General features: G+C 35.1%; 1 protein-coding gene across 4 annotated transcripts in view; it reads right to left on the bottom strand.

Moving 5' to 3' along the window:
- Positions 1 to 1,101: 1,101 nt before the first annotated feature.
- The window catches only part of HECTD2 (HECT domain E3 ubiquitin protein ligase 2), a 39,986-nt gene continuing 16,230 nt past the window's right edge, over positions 1,102 to 24,857 (bottom strand). The window contains exons 7-21 of one of the 4 annotated variants that reach the window (XM_075423417.1): positions 24,308 to 24,353; positions 23,093 to 23,202; positions 21,552 to 21,700; positions 19,904 to 20,027; positions 17,497 to 17,593; positions 16,505 to 16,612; positions 14,505 to 14,637; positions 10,745 to 10,833; positions 9,713 to 9,871; positions 9,193 to 9,267; positions 8,104 to 8,191; positions 7,744 to 7,850; positions 6,454 to 6,569; positions 5,671 to 5,814; positions 1,102 to 3,273 (exon numbers count right to left, since the gene is read on the bottom strand). In XM_075423417.1, the coding sequence (XP_075279532.1) occupies positions 3,153 to 3,273; positions 5,671 to 5,814; positions 6,454 to 6,569; positions 7,744 to 7,850; positions 8,104 to 8,191; positions 9,193 to 9,267; positions 9,713 to 9,871; positions 10,745 to 10,833; positions 14,505 to 14,637; positions 16,505 to 16,612; positions 17,497 to 17,593; positions 19,904 to 20,027; positions 21,552 to 21,700; positions 23,093 to 23,202; positions 24,308 to 24,353 (1,666 nt within the window). In that variant the 3' untranslated portion in view covers positions 1,102 to 3,152. The other 3 variants (XM_075423418.1, XM_075423420.1, XM_075423421.1) reach the window with 3 other exon arrangements.

The following is a 24,857-nucleotide window of genomic DNA, read 5'->3' as shown; positions in this document are numbered from 1 at the left end:
GGAATTATTGATAATATACATTTTAATTATTTATTTATAATATACATTATAATATACATTTATAAGATACAACTTCTTTCTTCATTATTTGTACTTACAATATCTACTGTTAGTTAAGAGGAAAGTCTGACCCGTAATTAAGCAGTTTCAATCCTCATCTTTGCTGCCATCTGTAGGTAACTTGAGTGGTACAAAGGAGACACGAAGCCAGTTTGAATCTGGTCAGATACTAATCCTGTGATCACGGCCTGCGTCCATGAGAAACCATGACGTTCTTGTTACCTGCCCCTCCTGATCTTAACATTAAAATTAGCCAGAAAAAGATAAAAAATACAACTTGGCTTTGTCTCTCCTTGTAACTCAAAGTAATCTTGCACCTGAGGAAATTAAAAAAAAAAAAAAAAAAAGGAAAATTAAGTTGAGGATCCATGCTGTTTTACAGCATTGTTACATCATGGTATGCACTGGAATATTTCGACTATCAATATGGAACTGTAAATATGAAATATACTCTGGGTGTATGTATGATAGTCAAAACTCAGGTGTTTTTTCAGTGAGCCATGCAACGTTTTAGCAAAGTTATTACTGTAAAAAAAACTTTTGAAAAGAAAAATAAGACAAAAGCAGACAAGTTGATCATATTTTTAAACCCATTATGATCAATTTTGGAAATCTGAAATTAAACAAGTAAGAGCAGAAATTGAAATATTTGATTTAATGACTGCACAATTTTAATACATAAAAATAGATAGTAATGAACAAGTTTATACAAACCAGATTTCTTTTGTATGGTACAAAACAATGATGGAGATAAAAAAAGATTTGCTGGATTACAGGGCAAGACAAAAGAACCACAAAACATCATTGAGGAAGAGTTTTAAAATTATCAGAGGCTTATTTCATAAATACAGTGCAATGCTTTAACAAATACAAAATTTACTATTTAATTTATCAACATCAGGAAATATATAAAATGTCATCGAATGACAATCTTATTTAAAAACTGATGCAAATACAATAGCCTTTTTATAATTGAGGTAATATTACACAGTAAATCAAAAAAGCTTCAATAAATAAAACTAAACCCAAGGCAAAGTGCAATTCAGTGAAAATAAGAAGATAAAGCTTTTATTTTAACAATAATAGATAAATAGTTATTAAAAGTGGGCTTAAGCCATAAAAAAATATTTTGGCTAGTTTGCTGTGTTTTCAGATAAACTGTATAGCTATTTATTCATATGCCAACCTTCCATGAATCCAATTCTAGAGAGGGGAAAGAGGGAGGTCTTTGTTTCCAGATTTCATACCTACATCCACACTCAGCTGCTAGAAATCTAACATTGCTTGAAGCTAACAAGTTCATTCAGTGAAATGGTGAAAATTTCATTTATTTAACATCTGAAACCCTGTAAATTAAAATTTATTTTAAAATCTCCATGTGGGAGAAACAATGTAAAATGCACAACTTTGAAGTGCTGCTTTTAACTCCCTCTGTGCTAACCTAGTTTTGTTCCAGGCTGAAGTCAATGGAAATTTTATTACTGGTTTCAAGGAGAGCACAATGAATACAGTGCCAAACATTTTTAAATATCCTACAATTTATCTCTGCTTTAATAAAACAGTGGAATCACCAGTACCTTCTCTAGGAAGTAGAATAAAATAAAATTTACACTTAGCTATCAAAGTAAATCCACAACAGCTTTGAAACTATGGATTAGGCAGATTAATTTGTACATCATGTGTAAATCTGTTGGTTTTATATAAATAATACAGAGAGGGAAAACAAGAATAATATAGTATTTTACTCTTATTGCAAATAAGTAATTGAGTACAGACACTACAAGTTACTTAAGCATCCGTGCCCCAGCAGAAGTCAATGGGGAAAGCTGACAAATTAGATGCCAAAGTGTCTTGAACGATCTGGGCCTCATTCAGCTGAGAGAAAAATCTATAGAACACACGGTAGCTATTCATATTAAAAATACTCTACTGTATGCTGATAAATTCTTTCCCTTTAATGAAAAAAACCCAGACTTAAATTACATCTGCATTTTAGAACCAGTTTCTTTCCCAGCTCCTAATTTACTAATTCAGAGCAGGCATACTAAGAATTCTTTTCATATAGTTTGTTCAGTGAAAACCACAAAACACTGTCTTTAAATGCTGGCCTTCAAGTTAATGAAAGCTTCAACATTCTTCTGAAATGTTACTGTATTCACTTGTGTCACAGCTTACTTCAGACTTTCAACAAAGTTCCTGAAAAAAACGACAGTATGGTACGCTATATCGGTTTTCCATGTGTTGTGGATTTCATTCTTTTCCCGAAATATTTCACCATATATGGAATTTATTTTAAATATAATTTTGTTTACTATAACTCTACAGTAGATCTGGCTAGTTTGCTGTCAGAGAATGAACATACAAGTTGCTTAATTCATGTAGCTTGAACTTGAATCCCCTCAAGCTGAAAAAAGTACCTTTTAACACTCTTGCACAGTCAAGCCTGTTGATCTGTAAAAGCTGAATATAGAACATCTAAAACCTCTTATTCTTAAAAAATAAATTTCTAGCAGTAAATGGCACTATCAAAACCCTATTTGTTCACAGGCAGTTATTTACATGCTTCTTAGACAGCCTGTTTCATTGAGAAGGAAAACCGTAATATTAAAACTGCATACATTTTATAAAGACTAAAATTCCTATTTGCCTTTGTGAAAATATGGCTACATGCTGTATGTTATATTTTTTCTATTATTCATGTTAACTGAAAACAATCTACCACTGGGATTAGCTAATAAAGAAATATTCTGTATATTATCTCCCAGTGGGATACCTGTGATGTAAAAGAATTACGATTAGTGATAAAGTGCTATTACAAAAAACCAGAAACAAACTATAACTTAGAAATTGTCTTAGTTGGGTTTCATTTATCAAACAGACTAGCTTTTTGTACGAAGAAAGCTACTTTCTGTGACAAAGCAAGCGTAAATGTATTGCCATTCAGGAAAAAACATACACTTCATATTTAATTAAAAAAATCTAAATTGGGTAAGACTGGCACAGTATCAAGAGACATAACAACAAAAAGCTTAAAGGCACAATTAGAAGAGAGTGAATGCTACATAAAAACACTGTTCTTGAAGTATTTCATTTTATTCTAGACCAAAACCCTCTGCATTTGAAATTCCAATGATCAACTTTTGCTTCAGTTCCTTCTTGTTCTTGTAAGGAGGGAGACAAAGCTGGTTGAAGCAAGTATGGGCCACAGGTAACCTAAAATAATTTTTAAAAAACCAAAAACACCACATTTAGCAATAATGCAACAGAAGCAGAACACTGCCAACTGCCTACACATTTTCAGTTAAACATTACTTAAATAAAGAAACCCTGTAAAAGGAACATCTATCCTAATGTTCGTTCAAGTTCTGTTGAACACAAATAACACCACTGTTAGTCATATGCACCTCACGTGAATTTGTTTGCCTGCAACTCCCCCCCCCTGCCTTTTACTGTTAAGTTGGAAACATGTTGTTCCAAGTTTGGCAAACTCCAGGTACCACATGACTTCAAACTTAGTTTTTCTCTAAATACAAAATCTGGGTATAATCAGAATTGACAACACAAAGAAGGAAGATGGGTCCCAGAGTAGGTACAGAGACACCTAGATGAAACACAGTTATTGTAAGGATGGAGAACTCCAAGTTCAGCGTGGTGAAATACATCCTTACAGACATGTGTCTCAGTGCAGAGCACCCAGGAGCTGGTCGAAGCCCTGGAAACACAACAGTTCACAACTTCTGGTCTTAGCCACACCAACACTTACAGTTGTGAATTTCTTCTGAGAGCTGAGTTTCAATATATACTGCACATATCTCTTTGGATCGCCTGACTGAAACACTGGAAACTCTGCTCCTCCCTAGATTGGATTAGTTTAATGAGAACTGTTCTTCAGTAGCAGAAGCATTTGTTTTGCCATCAGTATGAGATGCCACAAACATCCTGCCTCATAGCCACGAGCAGTAAGCAGCTACGGGATCTTCTTGCGCTTTATACTCTCAGGTGACATGCAGGACAGCGCTGAGGATACAGACTTGTTCTACAACTGATTACTTGGGGGAAGAGAGGAAAAGGACAATGAGCTGAAGCTCAACTTGACATCTGGAATTAACCCAATGCACTGAAAAATTTCTAAAACTTAGACATTTAAAGTTAAATTTTAGTATGTCACTCAAAAGCTCTCTAGTTCTGTTTTCATTGAAGCCATTAGTCTTTTGAATGGCAGCAGCTTGGCCTTCGGTCATTAGCAAACGTTATTGGAAGGGGGTGGATTCCCCCCAGATTTGGAAACCCAAGCTACTTCCCCCTCCCTGCCCTTTAAACAAGCAAGCAAAGATTTGTTAATCACACTGGAGTCATGTGCTTCAGAATTTGGAAAGCTGGGAAACTGGACATTAATTTGGCAAATCTTATTGCTATTATATTCTTTGATCCTATTGTGTGGGCAATGCAATGCCAACACGTCTATGTTCATCCCTGTGCAGGCAGTCTGACTGCAACAATTGTCTTGCAAAACACAGACCTACAGAATTTTAAAACGCACGCTATTTCAAAACACATTTTCCCATTTTAAAGAAAAAGAACAATTTACAGGAGATGGAATTTAAACAGATTCAACGTTGACTGACTTTTCTTCATTTTTCATTACATTCTCATGTTCCTTTAGCATGTTACTGGAACCAGTTATTAGCTCACTAAATAAAGCGTTAGAAATACCACAGTAATGAGATAAGCCAAATTTAAAAGCAAAATAAAAAATTATTATGTTTATGCATTTAATTCAGCTCTCCACAGAAAACCCAACAAAATTTTGACTTTAAAAATATAGTTCTATTTAAGTATTTTGATTACCTCAAATGTCTGAGAAATCTAGGTAAAGCCAGTAATTACTGCTTAACAGCAATTACTGCTTAGCGGTGAGCTTTAGACCAGTAAGCTTTTCTATACAGCTTTCCAAATTATTTAAGCTGACTTTCTCCAATCCTGAGAAGGAAAATACTAGCTGGAAAGCATGTGGAATTCTCAAGTCAATTCAATACAAAATAAAATACTACCAGAAACATAAGAACTTGGCAGGCACAATTTAACCTTCACAATGAAATGACAAGGCTGCTTTGTTCCCATTTCTTCTGAGCAACCTCTGTATCAGCCATAAATTTACTCACCAGAGACCTTAACGGAATGCTATATCTTCTCCAGCAAACATGTTAAAATTCTTAATTAGACCATCAAGAAAGAATGAAAGCATTTTTTGCAACTGCAGGAGCTGCCACACATAATGATGAACAGAATCAACAAACTCAGAAAAATTCAAGGTGATTCACAGTATGTTTTCATTAGCTCAGCTGTCATGTCAGGAACAATTAAACAATTAATTTATTTGAATTGAAAACATGTAAGGAATCTCTATACATAAAGAATTCCTGGCCTCAACTGTAAACATTGACTGGAGAATCAATTCTGTATTAGATGGTCACCTGCAAAATTTATACAATCAATAAATGGGTATAATAACATTTTGAAGACAAACTAAAGGAGTCCATGCAGTTTCTTCCTTATACATTAGTTTGCTCTTTTTTAAAAAGACATTAAAAAATCCAGAAGGCTACTGACCAATTAGTGGATGTTTCACTCTTCGAGATCTTGAAATTCAAATCAGCCATTCCTCCCACAGGTACTCTGTCACTTCCTGTAGCAAAATGTAGCAGCTTCTTTTGAAGGTCAAGAGAAAATGCAAGTACTACATCCCAAAAGTATCTATGTACAGGGCAGAGGGAGAACAAAATGTTGTAATATCAGGACAAAACAGAATATGAGAATAATAATACAACCACAAGTACTACATGATGAATGTAACTTACTGGGAATTTAATTAAGGTAATATATAGGACATCAGTAGTATCCTAAAATGCAAGGTTAAATGAATTCTTAAGGACTTGACAAGTATAATGTTTTGTGAATTTTGGAATAAAGTCTTGTCAAGTGATGCCCAAACCCACTATTCTATTAAAAATATTTCTATAAAAATATAAGTGCCTCTACTCTCTAACATAAATGTCTTAAGTATCAAAGAGAATTGGAAGAGAAAAAGCATTTTTAGAAAATTGGATAATAAAGACCCAGATTTCATTATGCAGGATTTGAAGGTAATCTTTTCAAACTATTTCCATTTCAATCTGATCATAACCTTTTAAAGGTGTTCAGCAACACATAATGCCATTAAGGACCTAACTCTTCCTACTTACAGATAATTTAATAGAGTGTGTCTTATTTGTAAATAGGTTCTGAAACCTTGAATCATTCACAGATTATTCTTGAAGAGATTATTCTCAACAGTCTACCATTCTATGATGTTTTTAAACTCAGTAATTAGACTGAAAAAAAAATTAAGCCTACCGTATAGTAAGGTCAGTTTTTTGGTAGCCATCATATTGGGTACTTCGCTGTAAAGCGGACATATCCAGTTCAGGACTGCCACAGACAAGAATTTCAACCTCTTCTGGACGAAGCAGCTGCCAGAAATTAAGGATAAAATATTTAATTTTTTTTTTTAAAGATAAGAAATGATGCTACTAGATTCAGATAAAATTTAACAGAATATCATTCAATATAAACCTGTAACTTAGATACACACTGTTTTATAGAAAAATTAATTCCCCAGTACTTTGAAGAATCTCTTACTACTGTCTATAATAAAAAGCAAATTTCTGGATAACATCATATTTTAGCGTGTTCCTTTTGTTCCTCACTTTTTAATTCTTACATTTATTACACTGACTTGCTTGCCATCCGATTAGCTTACAAATGGGTCAGGAAGAAAATTAAGTTTGTACATATGGAATTCAGAGGGAGGATCTTGATCTCAGTTCTGGTTACAACATCCATTTCATTTACACTGAAAAGTCCCAATGTAGGTTGATGAGTAGCAGTGGCTAACGGAACTTGACTCTTAGCTGTACACACTGCTGTGCTGAGCAAATACACATAACAATAAACCATCTTTAACATCCACTAAACTTACACCTACAGAACCTACTCATTCATTTACTACAACATTATTAAATGGCATGAAAGTATGTCATGGCATTTCAACGGATTTTCGTTCTTCCAGAACCTTCCCTGCAGTGTCACACCTCACTTTGCTGCAAGTGTGTCATACTTGGCTAATTTCACATGAATGAAGAAAACCAAATTGTAATTGCTTCTTCTTTCTCTTCTTACTACATAACGGATGATGTAAATTACAAAAGGCATTCCAACAGCCAAACAGGACTGAATACAGAAGGTTTAATAATCTCAACCTCACTGAGTGTTCTTCCTGCAAAAAGTAATAGGTGTTTTCAGAGGAGGCACTGAAGAGCACACAGACATAGCTGTTCTGCTGCTCATAACTGTCGGGAATACAGAGAATCCTTGTAAACGTTCACACAAAAGTACATGAAGTGTCTGTGAATGCATACTGATAAGCCTAACTTGTGGAGCTTTACTTACCTGTTTTCAGGGGAACACTAGAGAACAGTTGATTACCTGCTTAATTTCTTCTGCTTATGTTGGATTAATCAACTACATGGATTAATCAAGATTCTTCATGAATCCTAAAATCATCCAGCATAATTTGTTTAATTTAGATAAGTCATTGTCACATATTTGAAACGGAGGGGAAGAGTTGTTTCATTTTATTCTTACCAGTAACGCATATGAAGCACAGACACTATGAAATCCATAATAGAAAGCTGCAAATTGTTTGTAGATTGATTTGTTGAGAAGAAAATCAACATAGAGCTGCACATATTCTAAAAAAGAAAAACATTTTATTTTGTTACATCATAATACTTTTAAATAATAATTTTTGTGCTCTTTCAAATTGTACTGAATTAGGAAAAATGAATGCATTTCATTTTAGATACTATTAAATTGGTAGGCATAACAGAAAAGACTACAGTAATTTCATTTTCACTCTGTTAAAGAAAACCTAGGCTTATAAGAAGGAAAAAAAAGACAAACTTAAATCTGCCAAATATGTGTAGTTTATATGCACTGAAGTACCTTTCCTATTCTGATTCGTCACTGGAATTTTATCTCCATTTGGCTTTAAGTTGTAAGATTTTATAACACCAAATTCTTCCTGAAAAACCTGGAGAACAAGAGGAGTCAAGGTCAGTATTGGAAAATACATTTATATACTCAAAAATTACAAAGTTTGTGTTTATTATTTCATGTATTTCCTCTGTCTCTCTCTTTAGCACATACTGTAATTCTGAGGGTTGTGGTGTTTTTGAAAGTTAAATATTACAATTTTCAACAAATTGTTCAAGAAATTGGTATTCAAAGTAGAAAAACTGAGCCTGTTACACAGTGGTATATCAAAATGACCTGTAGGCTCTGCAGCCACTGAGTTTTTCATACAAAAGATCAATTTAGAAGCATCAAATACAATTAAGAAGATATTTGTTCCACTGCAGCTCACCTAGGAGCTCAAAAGTACCCGCTTTACAAAAATTCTCATGAAGTCTGACAATAATATAACTCAAAGCTGAGTAAAATAGGTCAATACCAGTCCAATACACATCTGTAAACCAGCATGAAATTTTACTCATTAGTATGTATCCTAAAACAATGAATAAATGAAGAAGGCTTTCTTGATTGAAGCAGCAGTCAGACGTACAGGTCACGCAAAACTATCATAACTTGAACAAGCTATTGTTCAAGTGAGATTTCCTGGATGAAGCACATAAAATAACCAGAGTAAGCTTTGATTGGCCTCTGGTTAGACAGAAAAGGGATTGCTTTGCAGCCAGATGAATTCCACAAACCAGGTCACTGACTGCAAGGTGAAAGTGCCAGCGCAAGCAGAGAGCTGGAGATGTACCAGCAGCTGGGCGTGCGACCCTGGCAGCCAGCACTCAGACCAGCCTCTGCTGCCAGGGGACAACAGCTTTGATCCCCATAAGGGAGCCGGCCTCTGTATGCCCCGAGCCCCCAGGACTAGACTGGTTCTTGAAGCAAGCTTTCATGCCCATGCAGTTACATTCCAAACAATCAGTCATCACATAGTAGTAGGCCACTCCATTGCAGAAACATTGGTAAAAATACTGATCACGTTTGAGAATCACTTATAACTGTGTATTTAATGACCTGAAAGGTCGAGTAAAAATCCTCTTCGACATTGCCTTCATAGGATAGAAGTTCACTTAGTCCATGGGCCAGTTCCTACAATATGAGTAAAAACTCTTCTGTAAATCTACGAAACTAAATGATGTACTTCGCAAGGACATGCTAGAATCATTATACAGAAAGTATCTTGGAAAAAGCTGTATATGCAAAATACGTACACAAAGAAAAGCTCACTGCTTAATTAATGTGTATGTATATGTATTTATTTATTATTTCAGTATTAATTGTTACATTTTTCTTTTTACTATAGAAAATGTGTCTAGAATGCTTACATCAGATTTCGCTATTCTAATTTCAAGTAGATCAACAAAATTCTGCTATGCTAGAAAACATGGAGAATTTCTGTTTTCAGCAGAAGGAGACTTTATTAGCCTATGCTGAAATAAGGCTATTTGCAAACAGTTTATAATTCAAGTATTCTATATGAATAAACCAGGTTTTAAATCAGTAATTTAGCCTTTTAAAAAAATTTAATACTTACAGGCATAATCTGAAATAGGTCATCTAATGTGACATCACAGATGCCTACAAGTGTGTTATGATCACAGGGAACAATGGGAGGACTCAACAGTTTCTTGTAACAGCAAGGTGGAAAACGAATATCCAAGGTGATGCTATTATATACAGCAAGTCCCATAAGCTATACATGTCAAACGTTAAAGGCAAACCCCACACATCGTTATTACAGTTAATATTTTAAGTACCTTGGCAAAATATTTTAAAATTTTGTCAGCATACTCTAATATATGCTAAACAAACAGAATTTTAAATGCAGTTTCGTATTACAATTAAATGGTAGTTCTGAATAAATCTAAAAGCATAAAGACAAACCTGCACTGGCACTGCAGCTCATCAGCTAGCACATTTAAGTGTATCTGGTGAAACAAATTTTAATTTATACCAAAAATTAGAAGAATCCAGTTCATGATTCAGCTTCTCATTAGAATAGAATAGTTCAGTTGGAAGGGACCTACAACGATCACCAGTCCAACTGCAGTCAGTAAAATGGGGACATCATTATCTCATGTTAGTGGAGTTAGCATATATTATCATTAATCATTTGTCTCAGGACTTCATAAGTGAGCACAACAGAAAACCTAGGAAAAACTTCTGCTCAAAATAGCATTTGGCTTCTATTCAGTTAAAAAAAGTGCACATACTGATCAACAGGGACTTGAACGAAATATTAATGCATACAGGCTCATTTATGTTTACTGAATGGAACTCAGAAGTGTAAGTACATTAAAAATTGCAACTTATATACAAAAAAGTTGAATGTGTAACCTTAATTCTAGTATTTTCTCACTGTAAAATGTACCACTACCCACACACCACCATTTTCTTCCTATTTTTAGTTCACTTGCTTGAATGGCATTCTTTTTGTACATTTAAAATGGAACACACTTACATACACAACCTGTGAATGAGTTTTAATCAATGCCTTACTTCACCCCCATTCCAACTCCTTGAATGGCTGTTCGTTTAGCACCGTCTAGCGCACATGAAAGGATACAGCTCCAACCAGTCGGAATTCAGAATAGTTATCGCACTTAAAGCTGCTGAACCAATGGCAGTGCGAGTCCTTGTGGTAGGTGAACATGCCTGCAGAACAGAACGGTGGCGTTTGCAGAGCCTGAGCGTCAACGAACAGCTGTACAAAACCTCACATATGCACCCGTCACAGCACCCGGTCTCCGCACTTGCTCTCAGCCCCGTCCTCCCACCCACAGCAGGAGCCCGTGGGTGCTCGGGCAAGGACCGCCAAGGGCAGCGCCAAGCCCGAGGAGGCCTAAGCCCACTAGCCCCGTTGGGTGCTCGTGCAATGCGTTCGTCAGTGCCTCTAGTCACGGATATTCTGCACTGTCGCTGCACAATCTCTTTCTTCACTGTACTTCATCATCTGCACAGCCAGAAATGTTCATTGTCTAACCAAAATGTTCTTGCTGCAACGTAAGCCCATTTCTTCCTCTCTTCCTGGGTCAATAGCAGACGACAATCTTTAAAAATGCTGGCATGAATCACATGATACAAATACCATAAGCTTTACCATCTTAGAATATAAAGCTGTAAAAGGTTTATCTTATAAGCACACCAGCAATATGTTTCATACTTTCTGTCAAAAAATTGTATCAGAGAAGTTTAAAAAACCCCCAAAGAACAAATACACTAAAAAAGCTGCCCATGTGTCTAAATGACTAGCTAGACTCTACTGAAGCCATGACTGTAGACTAATTTGACTGCTATTTGCATCAGATAAGGATCATTCTGTTTTAAGGAATAGTAAGTAAGAAAGTAAAACCTATGTAATGAAACCACAGAACACCTTTAAGATGCCTCAAAATTATCACTCAGAGAAGAAAGACACATTCTAGTTAAGTGTGCACTAACAGTGAAATTAACTTCAGCAATGCAGAAGTAAATTGGATAAAATGTGATGACTGACTTTAATTTGTTGGGACTGAATTGGGCGACAGTTTATTATTGTTTCCACACTCAGTGTACAAACCAAAGCACTGAATAGTTCTAAGGACATCTTGGATGCAGTAGCTCACTCCATTTGTGCTTGAAGACAAAGTTAGGAAAAAAAAAAGATGTAAATGAAAAAAATCAAACTCCTTTGGATTAAAAAATAAAAATCCAACTGATGTTTCAGGGACATCTAGATCTTGTGAAAAATTATAGGTAAAACTCTGCTTTCATATTTTTCCCCTCTACTGTCCTGAACAATCTGACTTCATCTTTTTAACTTTAGCTCAGAAAGGTGCGAATCACAAAAAGTTTAGGCAGTGCCTTTACCAGAAGCAACAGAACAGTTGCATGTAAGGCAGAGCAACGTTCACATACTGAAAGATGGTAGTAATGCTGGAACAAAATAGGTCTCAAATCCCATTTATTAATTGTCTACACGCAGATGAAGAAAGCATCATAACACATAATGAGGATAGACTGAGTTAATTCAGAATTGTTTAATTTCAGAGGTTAAATCTGCAGGATCAGCTAACCTGGAAAGGGTAATAACAGCTACGTTTTCCTATGTTTTTCCTTCCAAGCTTCTGACATCCATTACTTCCTAACTTAAACATTAAAGACAGCAGAGTATACAGTCCCTTTCCAATGGACAAGAGCATTTCTGAACTCCTCCCACACTTGGCTGATAGTCATATCAACGAAAGGATTTACACTTTAAAGCACGGAAGCCTGCTGCCAGAGCTGGTGAAAAAATTACTTGCAAATGTTTCCAAACTCATCAGTTACCAAGCTCTGCTGACAACACATTTTTACTAACAGAACTGTCAAACTTGCAGAACACTTTCTCCGGTATAGATTGTTTCCTGTTGAGGTTGTTATCAACAAGCATCATCCCTCCACACAGACCTCTTTTTGCTAGAAAAAGGGCTATAGGCAAATAATGATCTCAGCAGATTTGAGGACATTTATGACTTAAAACTCTGGACTTTTAGAAGGAGTCCCATAAACAGAAGACCATGCATTTAAGGACATGAACACTTCCAGGTAAATACAGACAAGCTTGTGCATTCTCTCAATGACTATCAGGTGTTATACTGAAGTCCCTGGAAATCAATATTTCTAATTCAAAAGCCAGCTTGGGAACACTTTAACCCATTATAACATCAGTAGTCCATGCACAGCTGAGAAAAGCTGATTCATTTGAGAAATATTAGAGTGGGGAAAAAACCCCACCCAGATCCATCTACAGCAATATAAAACAAGTAGATTGAACTGTTTGTTTATGAACGCTCATTCATGTCTTCCAATCTCCTACTTACTAAAAAAAAAAAAAAAAAAAAGAAAAAGATCTTTTTTCCACCTTGGGCCTGCAAATATCATTATGGGCTCACAGGTCCTGGTAACAGCAGCAGCAGGCTATTTCATTCAGTCTCACATCTGCTTATACTGTCTCTGCACTTGACTGAAGTACCTTTCCCTCCTAGAGGGCATCTCAGACCACCTTAGGAATACTGGCCACACAGACACCTCAAACAGAATACATGATGACAAAGATTCAAGTAAGAACTAACCTCTACCTATACTAATCACAGAAATAGTGCTAGAACTTGCAGACGCTATCAGTGCAACCGGAAACCATTGATACATGGGAGGCCAGAGTCAGCAATCTGCCAGAACCGAGCACAGTAGCAGCATCCAACTGTAGCTACTTACGAAAACCAGGAAAACTCCCTAAACTAGCAACATGAAGACAGCTGAGGGCAGTGTAAAAGCAGAAAATGCAGCAGCACAAGAAGAAAGAAGCATGGATGTCAGGTGAAAACCAAATACATTTGGCCTCATCTCTACCTGACTATTTGATAAACCATCTACTTCAGAGGCTGCTATATGTCTCTTCCTATTTTGGAACAAGAATATCATATTCCAATTGCAACCACACATCATATTAAGCTAAATGGAAGAAACTTATTCTTCAATCCAAATATAAGAATTCACACATAGACTGGTGTGAATTTTAGAAAATTTCCAAGGGCAGACAAGCATCAGTGTTTCAATGGCTTGCATAGCTTTCGCTTATTCTTCTTAGCTTGTTAGTAGGTCCAAAAACTCACTAACACTCATAGAAAGCTCTTGGGCATTTTCTACTCGGAAGAGAAATTGAAACAGTACTTTCAAAGGCCCGATTCCATTTGAGTCATAACAGATTTAAATTATCCTTGTCTTACTCCATACAACAGTTGACGGCCTTCTCCCATCTGCCCAGATCCTGTCTCTGGACAGAAACACTGTAACACCACAGGTGTATCAGAGGAAGAACTTCAGCAAAAATCTGCTTGTCTTGAATCCCCCTGCTTCATATCCACTAGGCTCACTAGCCTAGGGATACTAACAAACCACAAACACTGAGCATCAGCTTCTGAAACAAGATTTCACATGACTAAAGTCTTAAAAAGCTAAATCATGATTTTAATTCTAAACCTTTCCATTGATCAGAGATTTGTTCGCCCTCTAATTTTGTCATACCACTGAAGCAAAATCTGAGTTTTTCAGCAATGCGTGAACCTCCTTGTCAAAAGCCGAGATCTTCAAAGCTCTTGAAGTACTTCCCACTCTCCCACCTTCCTCTATACCAAAACTTCTTCTCATGTATCTACAGTTCTAACCTGCCTGCTTTTGGTTTTACACCAGTTAGGAACTGGTCTTCCTCGTAATGGGTTAATGAACAATTCTTATCCATCGCTGTTTTGATAATTTAAAATGAACAAGTTTTCATGTGGTACTTGAGAACACTTATAAGGACTTACCATAATCTGGGTGAAAAATCTGGCGAATCAGAAGAAGAAACCATTCTTTTGTCAGGCCACCCATATCAAGACCCGCTTCCCCTACAAATGTGACTTTCAACTTCTTTTTCAGATCTGCCCTCTTCCTTGCTAGCTATTGCAAAATAGGTAGAGCAGAAGAAAAATGAGATTTAACATATTATCAGTACCTCTAGCTACAGAGAACACAATTCTCTGTCTCTACCGCTCTTGCTTTGTTTAAACTAGTAATTTGCATCATCTCCTCCTAATAGCTCAAAACTACATTAAAACAATAACTGAACTGCAGAAGCAAGATGATCACAACTACTTGACATCATTAACTACCTTGCACATGGTGCCACTCTCTAGGCTTGGGAAGAAGTTAGGTGGTATGCAAACAGACTTTTGATAAGCTACTAGATACAATGAATTGAGCCTGTCTGGAATACTTTGGACCTATAAAGTTATTTACCTACACAGAAGACATTCTGCCAAGAAGAAATGCTAGATTTAAAAAAAAATTCAGAACTCCTTTGGAGATCTTTAGAAATATGGAGTTAGCTAAAATTGTCAACATTTGGACACTGTTCTGTTCAGCATAAGATACCTGCCAGCAAGTATTAGCTATTTTGTAAAAATGTTTTTTAGACAATGGTAACAGGCTCTTTTCATTCTTTTGTCCTACAAGACAGCATTTCATCCAGGTATGCAAAAGACCTGCAAAGAATTACATTACAGCCTTTCACAATTCGCAGTGATCTTTCAGATCAAGTCCCTATCCAATTTTTCTTTAAATCATTAATTACTGGCCACCTCCAGAGAAAATGTTTAAGCCAGTCACAAAGATGCATGCACTAAAATAATTCTACATTGTTAGCTGCTCAAGTAATTTGTGTAACAGGAATTTTTATAACTACAGGTATTTGCATTACTTGATGCAAACTATTAGCTGAAGTGATTTTTCTTTGCAAACTATTTTTTTAGATTTGAAACACAAATGAGACCTCTTTGCCTCACCTTCCATTCCCCACACTTTTGAGAATATTGATAATATATTACTTTCTTAGTCATCCCCAACACGGGCAGAAGAAAACATCAGAAATAAATAGGAGAATACTTTGACTGTCAGAACTATTAAAGTTACTCTTGGTTATTTCAGTGTCGTAAATAAAAACCTAAAATGCCTGAGAGAAAGCAGTATTACCACTCATATTTCTTCTGTCTTAGAAGAGAAGGCCAAAACAGACAGGCTTTAATCTAGGAAAAAAAGTTTAAACTTATGTTTTCTGAACATGAGCAATCAGAAATTGTTTGGTCTTATTTTGTTTTCACCACTTGGACTTATTATTCAATACCATCAGGCTGTTTTTAGTGCTGAGAAAGAGTAGGAAACTACAGTTCATTAAATAATGTTAATTAGCAGGGTTCAGTAGATACTGAATAATTGTCTACTTTAATGGACTCATTTGTTTCATTTCTTAAAAATGAAAAATTACATTGAAGAATGTGAGAAATCAGTTAAAATCAACATAAGAAATTAAGAAAGAAAAAGAAAGCCTAAAATAATTATTATAGGATAGAGAAGTTAGTGAAGGAAAAGAATAAAAATATTCCAAGAATTAGAACAGAACAAACTCATTAGTGATTAGTCACTTACTATTCATGCTCCTATCATGGAACCAAGTTCTACCTATCTTATAATTATGCACTGTATTCTTAGGACAAAAATTGCAAACACATATACATAATGCATATCATGCAAGCATGTATGTTCATTATGGGCTTAACTATGGAGGAGTATGAGGACAGAAAATAAAGTTCAGAATGTCTAATCTATTCTGCAGCACTGCTATTGTGACATAGTAATTCAGTTCTTTTTATTTAGTATTACAGTTATATTCCCTACCTCTTAGCACAGAAAGATTTAAATATGCCTTATCAAACTGGAATCTAAGTGCCATAGCTATGCTGCAGCACCATTTAATTACATTTTCTGTTACCTCATCAAGTGAATCACTAACAAGGTGCGTCCTCCTCACTTTCACATTTAGGAACAACATATTCATGTCAGGTTTCTGTCTGCGAGATACTTTATCCACAAGGCTTTGCTATTTAAATGAAAAAGAAAACAGCACGCATGCAACATCTTTATTTAAAAAACAAAGTGCCACAATCTTAATTGTAAAAAGTCCTTATTATCTTGCATTAAAGACATTATCCTAGTATGACAGCTGCTGTAGTATCTTCCAAGAGATGGAGAGCAATTTCTTTTCTGCTGCAGATAGCATTTACACCATATTCGAACTAACTTGTCATGAAGTAATTGTGTAGCAACCTTTTAAACTTCCCAGATTGTTAAAAACATACCCACAAGATTCTGGAGACTGGCTTGTGCTTTACTTAGCTATTCAGAAAACACATCCAGCAAGAGAGGAATGGATAGGTAGTGGTGCTGCCACATTGAGCACTGAGGAAACCAGTTGTCATCTATCACCTGAAGAAAGTTACCACCAAAGGAGGCAGATAATGTCTCTTTCAAAACATAAGAGGCTGCCCAGAAGCAGTACCTCTTCTGTGACTTGTGAATGTACATGTGCATCTTGGTCTTCCACAACAACATAACTTCACAGAATAAAATAGGAAACAGTCCAAAATTCTCATGGAATTCTTCTTCCTTAATTATCTTGTTAATTTAACATGCTAGCACATTATGCTGGTTTCTCAAAAAAGAAAAAAATTTAAAATACTAAGTCTTTCTCCATAACACTGCTATTTATAAGCATTCTGAAACTAAGCACATTAAAATAAAAAGTATTGAAAGAATCCAGCATGGACATTTGTAGACTAGTAATAGTAATATGGCTCAAGTTCTTTTTCAAGGTAGTCTAAAATACTAGAGATTGTGATAAAAGGTTGTATGTAATATCAACCTAGCAAAAGCTTATACAACACCAATGGGTGAGACACAAACATTTATCACTAAATGACTTACCCGTGCAATACTTATCATCTGCTGTTCTGAGTCTCTTTGAATAATCACTTTTTTTGCTGCTATAGAAATAATAAATGGGTATTGACAGAAAGAAAACCTAACAACAAGAGAAAAGAAGATAAAATATTGCCTTTTTAGCATCTAGCATATTATTTTCTTTTTAAGAATACAAGAGTGAATCTTTGCATTATCATTCAGTAACTACCTACCCTTGACTGACAGTAATTTGCAAATAGCTGCTGTCTTCTTCATGTCGTATGCACAGGTACTTGATTCAGTAGAACAAACTGTTATTTGCAAATACTACTAGAAACTGTAATTAGTAATAATACTTATCCTCAATAAAGCCCTTTTCTATTGTTTGTCGTTATCAATAGACCTAATAAAAACCAGTCATCTTCTGCTTTAAATACTAAATTTTAATTGCTACACTGAATTAAAGAAAACGATAATATCCACTACAAGAAAAATAGCTCTTAGTGCAGTGTTCTTACGTATGCAATAGAAATATTTCTAGTTTGGCTTATTTGCTGCAGAACTGATTTTCAAAGGAGCTGATTCTCCACAGGTCCTTCAGATTTAATCCAGTGCTACAAGTGTTTATGACTTCTAAAATATTGGATCACAGCCACATTCCACTTCAATCAAATGCTACAAATAATTTTGAAAAACTTCAGAAATCATCAAGGTAAGAGTTTTTTGTTCCCTTAGCTCATGCGTCACCTAGTAGAAGTTCATCTTGAAATATACGGAGCTTCAGACTCTATGTGTGCATCTTCAATCCAGACTGCATGCGCACCCTGAATCCTGCCTGTGAGAAGCTCTGGATTCTAATGTCTTTAGGAAACAAAGAAAAAGGAGGAAAAATATTCTCACTTGGTCTCGTGGAAATCCTATTCCAAAATATTTTACCAAGAAGCAGCGACTTAGTTCAAAGAATTATGTATTTCAAAATATTTCATATGCAAGGTAAATCAGGACTTGCTCCTACTTGGCCTTCTTGGTTCTAAGCATCTAGTCTTGATTGTGATACTTTGTTGTTTTTTTGTTTGTTTTGGGTTTGTTTTTTTTTTAAGTGGAACAACACAAAGATATAAAATTGGAAAGAAGTGTGGTTGTAACAAAGTAAAAGAATTAAATTTACTTTAAGAATAATAAAGCTAGTCTGCATTTCAGCCGCTTCAAGCAAACTTTGTTTTGATATATATTGAATTCCCAGTGTCCCAGCTAACTGAAAAGAACTGGAGCAGGTGGAAATCTCACAGGCCTTTTGTAAGTTTGGATGTGAGTGCCAAAACAGCCAGATGGTGCCAATGGAAGAAAAGAAAGAAAAAAAAAAAAAAAAAAAGCTCTGCAGTTTTCAGATTCCAGTGCTTTGACTGAGACTATGCAAAGCCTACTGTAGATTTATTGCTATCATGTGCCATGGGTTTTGAGATTGTTTTTTAGTTCTTGATTATTTTTTTTTTTTTTAACTTCCTTCCCAAGCAGAATATCAGGTATCAGACAGAAGCCTAGCTTAAAATACCTGCTTTGGTAGAGCAAATTATGTTCTTCAAGTTTTCCTTAACTGCTGCTAAAGGCAAGGAACATTGCACACACAATAAACAAAAAGCTACATTTGGATGGCTGATGTCTTAAATTAGCTTACTGAAAAGTCTTGAAATATGGGGAAATTTCAACTGATCTTGTGATTCAAGTTGTAAAGACTCAGTGATAATCTTGTGATGCTGCTTTTCAGGCTGCTGAAAAATACAGCTGTAGAAAATAACATTTTTATTAAGAAAACGTTAGCAAGATTTTAAAATTTAGCAGAAAGATGAAATGCAGATTTCTCTAGATGTTTCTAAATCATACAGCTGGCTGCCTCTCACAAGAAGAGAAATACCTTTGCAAGCTTTGAGTGTGTAAAGATTTATCTTGTGTGTTTAGTTTCACGGAACAGAAACAGTACAATTGATCTCACTGGAACAAATATGATCAGAGCCACGCGTATACAGGTAATTAGACACTTTTTCATCATTCAGTGGTAAGTATGCACACAACATCACTTTCTATGAATGTACTGGAAGTTAAAACATGTTCGTAATAAGAAGCAACTAGAAGTCTATTCCAATAAATAATAAACTCATATTATTATCATCTATATTTTACATATTTTCTCCAGTTTGCAAAGGCAGAATGAGATTCATTACACTAATATCACACCTATGCAGTAGCAAATATAGCAAGTAGTAGCTATACTATGTTTTTCTAGTAAAATACAGTATTTAATGTGCCTACATATACACATAAAGTGTATGTATAACATATGTACACACCTTATATACACTATATATGAGATATACATACTGTAGATAAAGTGCTTTGAAATACTTAACAAGAAACAACTAATTATTCCTCTTACCTGTGAGAATTTGCATAACATTGCCAGTTATGATATTCTTCCATAAGATCAATATGATCAAGTGTAGAATTATAGAAATCCGTATATGAAATAACAGGAGGACTGATCAGACTATTAGCAGCATCTACAAAGAAAACGCCAAAGTCTTTTAAAATACTGCTCAGATTTGGCACATCCATTTTCTACACATCCTAAGCACCCGTGACCTCAAACACTAAGCCAAATCACCTAATAACTTTGTCTCAGTCTTAGCTACAGAATTACAACTATAACATAGCATCATATGTAATCGTGTTAATTGCTGTAAAAAATAGTAAATCCCTAGTTCAGCCCATTTGTGATAAGAGAACCTCCATTTGACTCTAGCCCACTTAATGAAATACAGTAAGTTAAGGCCTGATGGATAAAGAATGCTATGTTCTGATGAAATCAACAAAAAAGCAGTTTGATAGATGGATTTCTTAAACACCTTCATTTAGTTCCAAACGTAGCTATGGATATAACGTCTACATGTTTTACAGTTAACAATTATTTGTTTGATGCCTGCTTGCAAAAGGGATGGAAAGGCAGGGGCACAAAACATAGTATGCAAAGATACACGTATTTGCTCAGGTAACTACTAGACTATCTAAACTCACCAATACAAAAATTAAGTACTTGACCACATGAAGTAATTCACACTTAAGCTGCCTAACTCATTATGTAACATTCATATAATGTCAAACAGCTAATAAGTTTTCTCTGTTTGCACTTAAACATAATTTAATTTTGATCGGTCAGACAGAAAGTAGTGTATCTTGAATTACTAAATGTCCCTTTTTCTAGAATTAAGTAATTCGCAACTCCTTCACAGATGACTAGACAGCACACATCTCTGTTTTAGACACAGTTGAGCTTATGTGTCTAAACTGTTGTTCTGGACAAGCAGGACTGTGCAGAATGCTTTTAAGTAAAAGTTTTAAGATGACAGCAAAATGAAAACATCCTCATTCCCATCGTAATTTTCACTCGGTGGTTTCATTTTCTCCTAGAAAGGAGGAAGGTATTTACCCCTCAAGAAAAGGGGACTGACCTTCATCCTCCCATTTCCACAGTAATTGTTCTAATCACTAAGCTACTGGGGATGAGTCGAGAAGGTGGTTTGCATTTGCAGTGATAAAATTTGCTGTGTTCTATGTTGAACTGTACAGGGATTTACTTTTTTTAAACTGTAGTTTTGGACTTAGGAGGCATATGCATTGCCCAACTTCTCTTAGATATCAAATACTTCAGTGGGGGTAAGCCAGCTACAAAAGAAATTCTGACAATTACACATTTAAAACAGTTTCTTTTACAAATCTAAGGGAAACCTTAACCATCAGTTACTTCTGTGGATTTTTGTTTGAATAATCTTCAGTTGTTGTTACAGGAAAATGATGCATAGCAATTATCCTCTACTGGAAAGCAAGTATGAAGACTTGCCAATAGAAGATGTTTTTTGTTGCTTACTACTTTTTGGCATTTTATTGTAGTTCATACTGTGCCACCACCATTGTCAGTCTGCCCCAGATGACAGGTATAAACTATCCCCCCTCACATGTATTTACATACACAAACGTACACATATATACACATACACACAGATACATAGTTCAAGAAAAATACCTACTAAATAAAGCCAAGACTTTGGTTGCTGATGGAATCCACCAGGTACATTTCACCATAGGTGGAAACTCTTCAGGTTTTGCAGGAAACAGGCGTAAAGAAATAAATTGCAGTAACCTGTCCACCAACTCCTTGAACCTCCTCTGTGAAATCCTAAAACAAACAGGCTGCAGTTACTCTCATGTGATCACTGTCTACACGAGAGTTTATACTGTCAGATTTCAATGTGATTTTTAAAACAAAAAACATGCTTTTGTCCTATACATAAAAACAAAATTCCAAATATAAAGTTTGAGAAGCATGCTTTTAAATACTGGCAGACAGTAATGTTCTTCAGTGTACCCCTAACTATGCTTTTTGATGTCTGTGATTTAAAAAAAAAAATGCAATAGCATCATTACTTGTTCTTGATTTTTAGTAAATAAAAAGAAAACAAAAAATCCTTAGCTATTTCACTCCACTATATAAATACTGAGGAATTCTAAGGTTGTTATTTTGGGATGCTTGGTCCTATTGAATAAAGTGTGGAAAGTACTTCATACACTTGTGACAAGCGTGCATTTTAAATTATGTGCTGCACCACTTCTATAAAATCACAGCAATGCACATATATGTGTAGATATATTAAAGCATCCTTTTCTAAATAAGAGCTCTTCTGTTTCAATGGTTTAGATTTCTAATACATGTTTTAAGAATAAAAATGACAGTATGGTTATTGCATCCTTAGCCAAGAGGGTAAATCTTATTGGTAAACACCGATTCAAACGAAATCACATATTACCACAATTTTAAGCAAATTTAGACGTATTACAGGGTGAGAGGAGGGACATATAATTTCCATCCTTGCAGAGAAGAAAATCCTTTATTAACAGATTCCCTAGGAGGTAAAGGAATTGTGAATATGGCCATTCAAACTTTTTTATCCCAGACTGAAGTTTTTGCACAGTCATTATAAGGAAGGCAACTGCATACCAACTTAAAAGCCAATCTATGGGCAGCTATTCCCATGAGTTTGTTAGTGAGGTGCTTAGAGTTAATTCAATTAAAAAAACTAATTCCCTAACAATACTGTCTCACCACCTCTATCACACTACAAAGCAGGGACTCAATTTCATTTGTGGTTTTCACACAGTACAGTGAAGTTACAGTATCTTTTGCAAATTATGCACAATAAACCTTTCATTTAAACAAAGATCACAAAGATGTTTGTATTAATAACACCATTTAAACATTTATCTAAAAATGTATATACATAAGTTATTTTGCATGTGTTACCGACAAATAACTTACATAAGTTACTTTGCAATTAAGTTTTTTTTGCATAAAGATATTCCTTTTTATACATTATATACAGTTTGCATCTATAAATCAGTATCACTTAATGGACTATGTCCAAATGTACTTTGAAAACAACAAAAACAATCTCTTTTGTCAATTAAATTAACTTTCATGTAATTTATGAAACAGTTAACATCAATGGAAATACAGTAACAATTGTAATCCTAAAAAATGGAATTTTAAATTTTATTTTTTATTTTTTTTTACTTTTTAGACCAGTGCACTAGGAAATGATGGTCAGCTTCTGTTAAGGCTGCTATCTGTCTTAGCAAGTGAGCATAGATGACATAAGTAGAAGTGTTACTAAATTGAGGATTCTGAAAAAGATTAAAAAAATGTGTTAGGTTAATAAACTGCATAAAGGCAAAAAAGTTATTAGGATTTTTTCTTATGTTTGTTGTTGCCAATACAATTACGCAGGAAAGGAATTCACAAAATTGCTGTGACAGTGGTAAAACTATGAAAAAAAATTACTTACAAATTCTAGTGAAATAAAAAAATACATAACTCCTATATTGTAAAAGTATGATTCTTTTTGTTTCAAAAGAAAGCCCACAGGTAATAAAGGCAGTAGTCAATATATTTTTCTGAATTATCATTTACTGCGTAGCACATGAATTACACTCCTATGAGTGATGTGCTTTCCACCTCAGTAGTAAGGATTCTCACAGCTTCCCGCACATCAATCCCAACTTATTTTCCCTATTATGTATGAGTTCACACATTCCCACTTTTCAGCAGGATATACTCCTTCTGATTCACAGCTAGTATACCACCCCAGAGAAGAAAACTATTGTCTCAAAAAATTAAATTACCATCTGACCTTCTCAAATAACAGCAGAAACCTCTCTGTGTTGAGAGGTGTTACCTACACTGGCAAAATTTAAAGGGGAAATTTGCCACAAATGTAAATCTGCTATAGTAGCAAAGGTAATAGGTTAACACAGACAGAAATCAGACAATGTAGCCAGTCAGATAGACTGGAGAGAGTCTGCTGGATAAAATGCAACACTGGAGAAAGTTACAGCAATATCAAAAAGTGCATGTACTGAAGCTTTCTGGAAAGAATAGTTACAGCGTACTAATAAAGCAAATCTGGGAATAAGGAAGAAACAAGAACAATAACCTGCTAAAACATTTCTTCTTTCAACCCACAAAATGATAGGACACAATTATATGTCTAATAATGATAGTCCATAGTTTTAATCTATGCAACCTTTCCCCATCAACTACCTTCCATCAAGCTCCCATTCCCATCATGCATACTCTACACTTCTTCCATATTTTAATACATTCTTTTAACAGGAAATTAAATGTGAAGTATCTCAACTACACAAAGCATCTTGTTTGCATAGTATACTGGTTTATAGATTGTAAGTTAAGCAGACATGTACTTAAATAAGAGCCCTGTATTTTTCTTACCTGTAAAAGTATACAGTATGCTCTAAGATCATCTTTTGTTCGGGGCCTATGAATGAATGAAATAATAAGCAGAACCATATGTATACATCATATATACACATTAAGAGTCTTGAAATCATGCACCATATGACTTCGCTTTGCTTTGCCAATACTTTTTAAACACCGTATTTAAGGATGTCCGCTGCTCTTGGAAATCAAAAAGGACACTTAAAGATTCTGACTACTCTCCAAAGGCAGTAGGCTATTCTAGCATCCATATTTTGTGGCATAACAGAAGCGAGAATCAAAAAGAGAGTCAGAAGAGTAAGAGGTGTTCCAAAGATGAAAGTCCATGCTGTTGTCTATCTCAGGTCACACTACAGAAGAGTTTATTTGCCCCATTTTTGATATTTCCTGCCAGAATTCTCCATACACTTCTACCACCGCACCCTCTGTACTTCTTGCTCTTTATCTGCTTTGAGGCTTTTATAGAACCACAAGCACACATGCAGCAACAGCACAGAGAAGGTGGAGAAAGGAATAGCCAAGGGCTGGGTCACAAGGCGCCATA

This window comes from Opisthocomus hoazin, chromosome 6, assembly GCF_030867145.1.
Source record: "Opisthocomus hoazin isolate bOpiHoa1 chromosome 6, bOpiHoa1.hap1, whole genome shotgun sequence".
Lineage (NCBI taxonomy): Eukaryota > Metazoa > Chordata > Aves > Opisthocomiformes > Opisthocomidae > Opisthocomus > Opisthocomus hoazin.
This window is presented reverse-complemented; position numbering and strand designations above follow the sequence as displayed.